Source organism: Nicotiana tabacum, chromosome 11 (assembly GCF_000715075.1).
Source record: "Nicotiana tabacum cultivar K326 chromosome 11, ASM71507v2, whole genome shotgun sequence".
Classification (NCBI taxonomy): domain Eukaryota; kingdom Viridiplantae; phylum Streptophyta; class Magnoliopsida; order Solanales; family Solanaceae; genus Nicotiana; species Nicotiana tabacum.
Genome location: NC_134090.1, coordinates 40,321,617 through 40,333,803, shown reverse-complemented (window position 1 = coordinate 40,333,803; position 12,187 = coordinate 40,321,617). Strand labels below are relative to the sequence as shown.

The 12,187-nt window shown below is 34.9% G+C and overlaps 1 protein-coding gene across 1 annotated transcript; it reads left to right on the top strand.

The window, feature by feature from the left end:
- The first annotated feature begins 760 nt into the window (after positions 1–760).
- On the top strand, positions 761–7,240 carry LOC107825312 (putative 20S rRNA accumulation protein 4). The gene is made up of 9 exons (XM_016652165.2): positions 761–879; positions 1,213–1,315; positions 2,293–2,393; positions 2,487–2,570; positions 2,674–2,771; positions 2,876–3,183; positions 3,709–3,937; positions 5,897–6,101; positions 6,917–7,240. Exons 2-9 carry the CDS (start codon positions 1,309–1,311, stop codon positions 6,998–7,000), a joined length of 1,116 nt encoding a protein of 371 aa, XP_016507651.1. The 5' UTR covers positions 761–879; positions 1,213–1,308; the 3' UTR covers positions 7,001–7,240.
- Positions 7,241–12,187: the final 4,947 nt, after the last annotated feature.

Genomic DNA, 12,187 nt, shown 5'->3' with positions numbered 1-12,187 from the left:
TATTATAAATAAAGTGAATGTATATGTATGCTCATTTAATCCATCCATACATTCTATACAATGTACTACTTGGATAGATGCACCTATTAATTCCTAGGATGTATCTAGTGAGTTTTGGGTGTATCTTGTATAGTATAAATAGGATATTCTTTGCCTATATGAAAGAATACACAAGAAACACACTTGAATAAGATAACTTATACATTCTCCTCCTATATATCTTGTCTTTATAACTATATTATTCTATTTTGCTCTCATTTCTTAACATAGTTCAATTTTTTATACCTCAATTCGCATAAAATAAGTATTTTAATCCTTATATACAATACATAAATTGGGACCGAGGGTGTAGTACCTTTTTGAGAAATGACAAAAATAGTCCCTTAACTTTGGGAGTAGGTTTATGATGGTCCTTTAAATATAGACCTTTTAGTTTCAATCCTCTATAGTATTATTCACAAACTAGAAAATTTTGGTCTCCATCCATTTTTTAACTAACACCGTTTTTTTTTTCTTTCCATTCCATGTCAATAAGTAGTCATTACATCAAACTGCAAAAAATCCCACCAAACTGCACAAAATTCAACAAAAATCCGGACATAAACTGTGACCATGAGGGAGCACTTATAGTCTAGTTTTAAATATCATGCAGTTTATTTTGCAAAGATAAGACCAAACAAGAATCCGGTAATTGCCTAGGTGCTGTCGGTGCTTCGTTCTCCGGCGAGGTAGTTCGGCCAAAAATGATCTACTCTCAACTAAGAAGAGAGAAAATTTCCCTTTTTTCAGTCTCTGAAACCCTTCATGTCCTAGAGCTGTATTGTAAAATCAGAAGGCAAAAATAGCCATTCGGTTGTTGCCTACATTTCACAAAAAATTGTGAGTCTTTGCCTTGTATTTATTTTTCCAAACTGGAGGAAGATGAAGCGGTCAGGAGACATCGCAAAGATGGCCTTCACTCCATTTGTGGAGCTCTTATTGAGTTCTAAAGAAACTAACACCGTTAGTTTAAAATATGGATGGAGACTAAAATTGTTTAGGTTTTGAATACTTAATGGACTAAAATTGATAGGTGTATATTTAAAAGACCATTATAAACCTACCCCTAAAGTTAAGGGACCATTTTTGTCATTTCTCGTACCTTTTTATGAAAAGGGTAAATTTAGCACTATATTTTGGGAAAAACCTGAAAAATCAAAACGTGTCTCACAGCCTCAAAGTTCTGGAGCTGCTACTTCCGGTCTGCACGCCGTTTCAAGAATCTCCGTGAAGAAGTAGCATAAGGTCGTTGAATTTGAGGTTTTTCAAATGTTCAGTAAGTGAAAACTTCAACCAATCAAGAACTGATTTTTATTTGGATATTTACTTAAAAAAGAAGAATACGTATTTTTTTTTTTTGGTATTCAAATGCTTGTCTTTGCTGCTTCCTTTTTGTAATTTTGATGCAAACATGAGGGGAAAAAACCCATGAATTGGTGGCATATTCATAATGATTTCTCATATTAAAGGAAAAAAAGGTGTTTTGGGTATAGTGATTGTTTTACTGTGGCATTTTTGTGGTACTAGTTGAAACTTAAACTTGAGGTACAAGGACAGAATTTTATTGTTACTAGCTTTGTTAATTCCTTCCTATAAAAAAAATAAACTAGCTTTTTTTGGTTGTAAACTTGTTTTATTTTTAGTAGCTCTGTGATTATGTAAATTGTTTATTTTCTCTTTGATATCTGAAATGGATTAGTTCTTGCAAGAAGTTTTAGGGAAAAAATTTGGTAACTAGCTTATTTGTGCTTATACAAATTCATCTATGTAACTTAGTAATGGTTCTTCATCAGTGGAATCGAGTATACTGTACAGTTTTAATTACTCGTGCCACCCCAAAAAGGATGATACTTTTCGGATTTCAAGACTCGGACAAATTGTTCTTTGATCGCAACTTTTTCATATGCCTTTTAAATATTTTGAATTGTTAATTATTGTGATTTATAGTATGTGGTCAAACTTTATTTCAAGAAACTTCAAGATTCTATGTCTGAATTTGCGTTCAAAATTAAGATGTTTAACTCTCGAAATCCGAAAAGTATAATCCTTTTTGGGATGGAGGGAGTAACATTTTCATATTATAGTTTGTCTCTGCCTAGACGTTCCCTTTATTCTGCAAAAAATGCAGCGATTTAAGATTTGAACTTTGTTCATAAACTCTTGGCTCGGTGTTATATGAGGCATGTACTAAGAAATACAAAGGGGGTCTCATTTGAACTGCATTTGTTATTGACCTTGTTTTGTTTGGATTAGAAAACAAGATGGGGGGAGCATTTTTAGGCATGCCAGGATCATGGGCAGGTCATATACACGAAGCTGCTGATCATTATACAACAAAAATCGGTGGACTTCCTGTAAGAGAATCCTTCTGGATACGGCATAGTTTATTGTTAGATGATGCTTTCTTTTTAAAAAATAATTATAATTCTATTTTTTTTCTTGAACAGGATTGGCCTATTCCTCTTCCTACCACATGTGTTGATTTGCTCAAATGCAGTGCTTGCAAAAACGATTTATGTCTTCTTGCACAGGTTGGTACTCGGAAACCATTTGGCTAATTTTTGAATTACTTGAGTACTTGTATTTTAAAGCTCTAGAATTTTTAAGTACTTTTCTCCTAGCGTTTTTCCTTAGGTTTATGCTCCAATTTCAAAGAAAAATTTGAACATTGAAGAGCGTGCAATCTATGTTTTTGGTTGTTTGGCGCCAGAATGTGGGAGTGCTCCTGTAAGGTCTTTTTTAGTATTCAAACTTATTGTCTTTTGTAAAATGCTTGGGAGCTTTGTAATCATTTGGATTTAACTTCTGTGGTCTATCTATTACATTTCCGTGACAGCTGGAGAGCTATTAGAATCCAAAAGTCTCTAAGCAGTGAAGGTTTAAAGAGCCAGTCTTATAAGGATGTCGCTTCACCTGTATCTTCTGTATCAGATTCAAAGAAAGACCGGAAGAAGGATATATGGACATTTGACTCTTCGGAAGAGGATGATGATGATGACATTGATCTTGCTGAGTTGGCTAGGGCAATTTCTGAAGCTGCATCCGTGGCTTCTCACTCCAAGAAACAAATCCGTGGTCATGAAGTAACGGCAGAAACTTCAACCCCTGACCTCGCGATTAGAGAACTTGATGAAAAAACACCAGGTAACTTCTGTTCTGTTTTGCTCGACGTTAATTGCACTTGATAGAATCTTTTGCTAGAGCCCCTTCTGTATGATGTGTGTAAGGTGTCTTTATTTAACTTTGCATGATAGAAGATGAGATCAAACTGTTTACTTTGTGGAGTCAAATTTTTTTTCTCATAAATTTAGCACTATGATAGAGAACACTAAAATTGAAAGATGTTTTTCATGGATAATGAAAATGGCATGTCTTATTGGTAAAACAATATGTAATTTGCTCATTGCTTTTCTTTCGGGGGAGGCAGTTGGTGCTGTTTCTTGATAGAAGAGCTAAATAGATCGATCAAGGGCCCAATGCGTGTATTTACTTTATGTACAAAAAAGTCGTTGAATTGCTGAGGAGTTGACAGCTGTCAAAAATTTAGGTCTTCATAGGCTATTATCAAGTGTTTTCAATGACATATGAGATATGCGATTATCACTGGGAGTATCATTTGTATGATTACTTTATCTTTCTGTGTACTCTGAAATGATTCTTTGGTCGCAGTGATTCCGTGCTTCTATATATATGCTGAGGAAGAGAAACTTTCCAAAAAGGATGCTTCTGTCAGTTCAAAAAGCATCTTATCTCCAATCAAGGACAAAGAAGATGATCCTGATACTCCAGAAGAAACATGGGAGGTGGAAGATTACGAGTATGATAGGGCATTGAATGCTGACCGGATTTACCTTAAGTTCAAAAAGCGATTAGATGCGTATCCAGAGCAATGTTTCAGGTAAAACTCTAAAAAGCTAGCCATCGTACTACTGAATTTACTTTTAAGTATTGCCTCCAGGAACTTAAAGTTTTGCTTGCTGGAGTAGACTTTGAGACGCAAAATCTCAGTTTTATTTACCTTTTTATTTCCTCCAAAGCAGTAAGCAAAGTCCAAGTTTAATGTACTTTTGATTTCTTGAAGTATGTAGTAAGCTTTCTGCCTTTCCTGCAGCTCTTCTAGCTTTCGGCTTTGATTACCTTATTCATCTCCAATTGTAGTGTATTACTATTTGTACAACTTAAATTACATGTTCAAATCTTCTCATGTTATTTCTTGCTGTATCATGTGTACATTACTGAAAAGGTTATTTCGGGCAGCGACGATATAACATCTTTCCTCTTATTTATTTGCATCGTCCACTGCACTTTATCCTGCCAAGATTTTCTCTCTATTAATTAGATATTGTTCCGGAAGTTGTTGCCTGGCATACTGTGATCGATCTACTGGGCACTTTTTGTTAGTCCACTCTCTATTTCGATGTCTTGTTGATAAATGGTTTAATGCGTTAGAAACTAGCTCGTATCTCTTCAATTTAGAGGTGGAACTTACATTTAATTCTTACTATGTTTAGAGAATAGCTCTGTTATATTTGACCTAATTTTCAGCACATTTATAAATGTAACTTGTGATGACATTTGCCAACTATTGTTTCACTACTCGTCTAACTTCAAAACATAAAACATGACATAAATCAATCATAATACAACCTTCTTATCATACTAATCACTCTAGTCTCACTCCAAAGTGCATGTTATAATATTCCTAACTTGTCGACTTTCGACGAAACTTATTTTCTTCAATTCTTTAAGCTTCTAAGACTTCCAACCTTCTTGGTACTTGTTATTCATGATTTTAAAAATTTTAAAACCTCCAAGTCACATGAGTAACTTACTTTATATACTTTCAAAGATGATCTCATTTCCAAGCTTACATCAGTTGACTTGCGACATGCTTTCGCATACGAAAATATGGGGTGTAACATCATGCCTTATCGGTCTGCAAACCTCACAATACTCCTTAACACATGTTTTAACTCATCATTATCTTGGTAAAAATCCTTAAACTCCCCAAGATATATTGATTCACTTAAGATGAATTCCAACTTCAAAGTACGGGGTGTAACAAGTCTAACCCTTGTTTTATCAGATGCTCCGCTACAAAGTTTTGAACAAGATCTTGCAAGGCTTTATTACCAAGGCACATGTCAAGACTTTTGAAGATGCATTGTTGATCAAACCTTCCATTCCACCAAGTATATATTCTGCCTTTGAACCCTAAGCCAGTTAATAGACAAGTCCTTATACAATGAACAAAATATTTTACCTCCTGAAAATACACTGCAAGTCCACCAAAATTTTTAATTTAATAAACTATGACATTGAAATCCCCTCTAACTAACCTAGGAGACTTTATATGGGCAGCTTTTACATAATGAACGTCCCAAAATTCAATCCTTGTTTTTCCATTTGTGCTGGAATATACCATAGTCACAATAAACTCCTAGTTGCTATCAATGTTTGCAAGCTTCACGAAAAGTAACTCGGCAAAATATACGCTGCCTCAACTTGGAATTCATCATCCACGAAATGTCATATTTCATAATTTATATTATGCTAAGAAGATCCCTATAACGACCCGGTCGTTCATTTCGAGAGTTGTAGCCCTATTCCCCCATTTTCTACTTCATTTTATGGAGAGTATCATACTTTATGCTGAAAAAGGTAAATATATAAAACAGAGTAAATACAGAGTGTGTCATATAGTTCTCTGTTGGTTTAGGGGTCCTTTTCGTTTCTACAGAACAAGGTTTCTTTTATTTTTACCTCCTTACATCAGTTAATAATTAAATTATCACCAATTTCATTATCAGTGACTTTCATCCTTACTAAAAGACTCTTTTACTGTCTTTACACGTAGATACTCATATGGTGGAAAGCCGCTTCTAGCTTCTGGACATGCTGTTGATCCGGGGACGTGCAGGCTCTGTGGTGCGTTACGTCATTATGAGATGCAACTGATGCCTCCGTTGCTATATTTTCTGCAGGAAGCAGTCAGCGAGAAAGAGAGACCTGTTTTGGATAATTGGAATTGGATGACTTTAGTAGTCTATACTTGCTCACAGGTCAGCCTTTAACTTGGCATGTTGGATACATGTTCTTTTCAAAGAAAACTCCCGCACATTTTATTCTACACTTCCCTCTTTAGTTCTGGAAAAACAAATCAATCGTTACTATGTGTGGAGTAAAAATAAAGATAGACAACAAATTCTAGATTCTTGGTCGATGTATCATGAAGGGGAGCCTTAGCGTAACTGATAAAGTTGCTGCCATGTGACCAGGAGGAGGTTACGGATTCGAGCCGTGGAAAAAGCCTCTTGTAGAAATACATGGTAAGGCTGCGTACAACAGACCCGTGTGGTCCGGCCCTTCCCTGGACCCCGAGCATAGCGGGAGCTTAGTGCATAGGGCTGCCATTTTTTTGGTCGATGTATCATGTAAGAGAGGAATGTCCCCCTATGCGCGTCGGGCTGCCCTTTTGTTTGGTCGATGTATCATGTAAGAGGAATGAAATGTGACATTGATAGAGCAAAACAAAACCTACAGCAATAAAATTAAGAGGTTAGAAAGTAAGAAGTTGAATTGAAGGAAAACTTTAATAGCTTCTGACTTTCTACTTCAGCTTTTTCACTTCTTGAAATGTATCTACCATGGAACTGTTTTCTGCAGTTTGAATTAACTCATTTCCTCTTAATTCTTTTCTTTCTGCAAGTGAATGCTGATATTTGACTAAATTTAACTTGTAATCTATTTTTGTCGTTTGCTGTTTTTCTCCTAATATACCTGAACTATTCGTTTTTGTTGTTAATTGTGGACGATAGTTTATGCTCTCTATTTCTCCGAGTTCTTGTTGTAACCTCATGGTCTGTGTCATTTTCAGAATTGTTCAGAGTACCGTCTGGATAACTCTAGTGAGGATGGCTGGATTGTGGCTGAGGAAGCTGTTGTCGTACAATATGAATAGCATCGCTTAGATAAACCTAACGATTGCTTAAGGTTTTGTGATCTTTTAGTATATTTTCGTCTTACTTAGTGTATGCTAGCATGGCTGTCAGTCATTAGAGCCAAGGGCGGCTTTCTTTTTGCTTATATTATTTTTTTGAGTTCGCTGGTACCTGGTACGAGTTTCGTGTACTTGAGATGTAAATTGTCAAATGGCCCCAATATATTGGGTAGGCAATACAATTATATCTGTTGTTATAAACAATGCTCGATTCTGCGTGGATTCTTTATTTGTAACAATCTCCAAAATTTTGTGTGATTTTTCCTAAGTTGAGGCCATCCCATTTCGTTCGTTCAATATATACAGTAAATAATAAACACTGTATCATCCTCAAATTGAATAAGAAATAGAGAGAATGACCACCGCGGTAATACGTTCAGTAAATAAACACGATTCATCCATGTCTAACTACTCTGGATTCGTGTTGAGAAGTTCCGCTCTCGTGGGTAATGCGCTGATTCCGTATCAGGATTCAGCTCGAGACATCTGATAAAGGATAATGAAGTACTAACTATACATTATTGAAAGCATGCGACTATAAAAAAAGGAAAAATGACACTGTATTGTCACTTTTAAAATAATAACCGAAAAATTGTATATTTTTTGTATATATACATATACATTCTGTATGTTATGTACAAAAACTATGCAAATTTTATATACTTTTTCGGCTACCAAATATAAATAGTTTCTGGCGCGTGCTAAAAGTGATAATACCTTTAAAAAAGCACAAATTAAGTGAATACTGTCTGGATACAGCTGATAGTCGATTTTCTTTAATTTGTTGTTTTCAAAAGCACGTGCACTCACAATGGTAAGCTTTAGAGTACTTAGTTATGACCAATTCACTCATTTGACCAGTTTCAATTGCTTGTGGGCTATGAAGAAAGTAATATTCTTTCCTAATTTTTTTTTTCAGAAAAAAAAAAATAGCTTAATTATGTAATAAATATAGGTGGCGCCACTGGGAGAGAGAATATCAATTGAACGATGAAAATAAAACATAGTAGGTCATACTTAGAAAAAGGATAAAACGGCCAAGTACTATAATTATATGGATGTAAATTACATATAATGAAAGTGTTAATTCTTTTTTACATGTTCAATATAGTTTAACGTATCATAATAGATTAATATTTTTTTTTAATGTTACCAATTGATGTTTATTATAGAAATTTGCCTGTAATTACCTTAAATATTTGCATGCATATAACCTTGTACATTAACAGCTTGTTTGGATGGTCATTACCTATTGTATCGTATCGCATTGTTACTTTAAATACGATATTTTTTTTAGTTATTACTTAAATTTTATTGTATCGTATCGTTAAATCCATTGTTATATAACGACGAAATATGCTACTTTATGTAACGACCGATTTGGTGTGGTTGCGTCGTTATCTTGTCTTTTCCTCTCATCTCTCCCTTCACTATTATTAAATTAATTTTATTTTATTATTTATCCTACCTTTTTATATAATAAGTTACCCAGTATTATAATTTTTCTTTATAATATTGCAGATTTATTCTTCATATTGCTGGTGCATAATATCATGAAACAACGGCAAACGATACAATCAATCTAAACATTATATTCGTCTGCAAACGATACAATACAATACAATATAATACAATACGATACATTATGAAACGATGTGTAACAACCATCCAAACAAGTTGTAAGGGAAGTAATATCAACATTTACTTGTTTTTACGTGATGTTTGATACTTTGTGTTTTACTCCATTTCTAGTTTTGGTATACACATTTCTAGTTTTACTCCATTTAATCTAATCTCTGGCAGTTGGATCAAAACCATAATTTGCAGGAATCAACTACTAATGATTCACAAATAATTAAGACCATTCATTGACAGATGAAAAGTCGAAATCGTTCTGTGCATCTGTTGGCAATTAATTTCTCAACCATAATTAAGTTAGATTGTTAGGTGATAATATAATTAACATTTCACTAGAATAGGAGATTTCTTGTAGCAGTAACAATATATAATGCTATACATTTTAAACTCTCACGATGCTAAACGATAATGGGACTGAAGTCTATTTTAGAAGTTGCTTATATATATGGGTGACAAACGTGCGGGTTAGGTTGGATATGAGACAGGTCACAATAGGTAATGGAAAAAAGGATAAATTATCCGACCCGACCCATATTTTGTTGAGTTTCTTTTTAATATAGAAAGATATTAAAAAGAGGATGAATGAGAAATGGAGGGAAATGAAAATTTTGAGTAAAATTTTAAGTTTTCCTCTCTTTTTAATGAGACATTGTCCCTCATTGGTAGAGGAAAAGGAGTTTGGTGGGTTTATGTACAAATGCACTTCATGTAGCTCTTAAAGAGTTAGGAAGAAGGCAAGCCTCGCGCCGTCGTCGTTGCTCGCTCGTCTTCGGCTTCGGCTTCGGTCAAATGATTGATTGATTAATTTTTTGGACCAAATTTATTTGTTAATAGTAGATATTAACGTAATATTATCCGTGTTTGTAATGGATATGTTCCAATCCGTGTATTGTACCACCAGTTGCAATAGCAGCCGTCTAGTGCTCCTCCCACCATGGCTAAGTGCTTGCTCCATAAAAAGCTAGTGCAAAGACATACCAAAAACAGAATTGAGAGCTATTGATCTTCTCTTCACCGAAAACTCAACGTTGGCTATAATTTGCATTTCTTCCTACTAGGAGGGGATTAAATTCCTTAAGAAAATACTGTGAATTCAGTGAGCTCGAATTAATTTCTGTTTCATTTATATCATTTATATTTACGTTTATAAGCTAACGTTCTAATTTCCAGAATCATTATTTACAAATACAGGTTTACCAACAAGCTTAAGGAATTTAATAATTTTAATTTCTGTATTTGTGTTATTCTTATTATTCTGGAAACTAAAACCTTTGTGGTTTTTGTGTACTCTCGTTTGGAGAGTAAAACCTTCGTGGCGTTTTGTTGGAGATTAAAATCTACGTGATTTTTTACTCCAGTTTTAAACGTTTGTTTGTGTCATTTTTTACAGAAAAAATGGCGAATGACAACGGAAATCAAGCTGTTCCGATGGTGACTGCCAACGCATCGACAAGCCGAACACCGGCTTTGGCACCGGCAGAAAAACCCGAAAATTTTTTCGGGATTGATTTCAGGCATTGGCAGCAGAAGATGTTCTTCTACTTGACTACATTATGTCTACAGAAGTTCATCAAGGAAGATGTTCCTGATCTGCCCGATGAAACTCCAGAGAATGAACGCTTTCTCATGATTGAGGCGTGAAAGCATTCTGACTTTTTGTGCAAGAATTATATTCTTAGCGGACTGGATGATAATCTGTATAATGTATACAGTGGCGTGGAGACGTCAGAAGAATTGTGGAATGCGCTTGAAAAGAAATACAAAACTGAAGATGTCGGGATGAAGAAATTCGTCGTTGCAAAAATTTTGGACTACAAAATGGTAGATAGCAAGTCTGTTATTACCCAAGTCCAGGAATTGCAAGTGATTATTCATGATATACTTGCTGAAGGTCTTATCATCAATGAAGCATTCTAAGTAGCAGCAATAATTGAGAAGTTGCCTCCACTGTGGAAGGACTTCAAAAATTACTTGAAACACAAACGAAAGGAGATGTCCCTTGAAGATCTCATTGTTCGATTGAGAATCGAAGAGGACAATAAAGCAGCTGAAAGGAAAGGTCGTGGAAATTCAACAATAATGGGAGCAAATATTGTTGAAGATAACAAAAAGAGAAAGAAGGCTTCTGGTCCGAAATACAACCCAAGCAAGAAGCGGTTCAGTGGAAACCGCTACAACTGTGGGAAAATCGGACACAAATCTACAGAGTGTCGTGCTCGGAAGAAAGACAAGAAAATGGGTCAAGCAAACATGGTAGAAAAGCATGATAATGTTGATGACTTGTTGCCATGCTTTCTGAATGCAACCTGGTAGGAAACCTTAAGGATTGGTGGATTGATTCTGTAGCCACTCGCCATGTTTGTGCTGTGATGGAAGCATTTTCTACATATGCTTCTGCTGTACCCGAAAAGACACTTTGTATAGAAAATGCTGCTACAACAAAAATTGAAGGATATGGTAAGATATTTCTCAAGATGACTTCTGGCAAGGTCATGACTTTGAACAACGTCCTTCATGTTCCCGAAATTAGGAAGAACTTAGTCTCTACTGGACTTCTTGTAAAACACAGTTTCAAGTGCGTTTTTGTATCTGACAAGGGAGTGATAAGTAAGAATGAAATGTTTGTAGGAAAATGTTACCTTACTGAGGGCCTTTTCAAGCTGAATGTAATAGTTGTCGAAACTAATAATAAAACTTCAGCTTCTTCTTACTTACTTGAGTCAAATAATTTATGGCATGTACGTTTGGGTCATGTAAATTATAAAACCTTGCGAAAAATGATTAACTTGGAAGTATTGACTAAGTTTGAATGCGAAAAATCAAAATGTCAAATATGTGTGGAATCTAAGTATGTTAAACATCCTTATAAGTCGGTTGAAAGGAATTCAAATCCTTTAGACTTAATTCACACAGATATTTGTGACATGAAGTCAATACCATCTCGCGGTGGAAAGAAGTATTTCATAATTTTTATTGATGACAGTACTCGATATTGCTATGTTTACTTACTTAATAGTAAAGATAAAGCAATAGACGCATTCAAACAATACAAAAATGAAGTTGAAACGCAACTTAACAAGAAAATCAAAATGATAAGAAGTGATAGGGGTGGTGAATATGAATCTCCTTTTGAACAAATATGTTTAGAATATGAAATTATTCATCAAACAACAGCCCCTTACACGCCCCAATCCAATGGGATTGCGGAAAGAAAGAATCATTCATTAAAGGAAATGATGAACGCATTGTTGATAAGTTCTGGTTTGCCACAGAACTTGTGGGGGGAATTCGTTCTTACGGCTAGCCGAATACTAAATTGAGTACCCCATAGCAAAACACAATCCATTCCATATGAAAAATGGAAAGGAAGGAAGCCCAACTTGAATTATTTTAAAGTGTGGGGGTGTTTGGAAAAAGTGCAAGTTCCTAAACCCAAAAGGGTAAAAATAGGACCAAAAACAGTTGATTGTGTTTTCATAGGATATGCGACCAATAGTAAAGCATATCGAT

Bases quoted from the DNA above. Each gene is read 5' to 3' on its own strand.
- LOC107825312 (XM_016652165.2), top strand. The intron at 2,394-2,486 runs GTAAGAGAATCC...TTTCTTGAACAG, and splicing joins CAAAAATCGGTGGACTTCCT to GATTGGCCTATTCCTCTTCC. The intron at 6,102-6,916 runs GTCAGCCTTTAA...TGTCATTTTCAG, and splicing joins TAGTCTATACTTGCTCACAG to AATTGTTCAGAGTACCGTCT.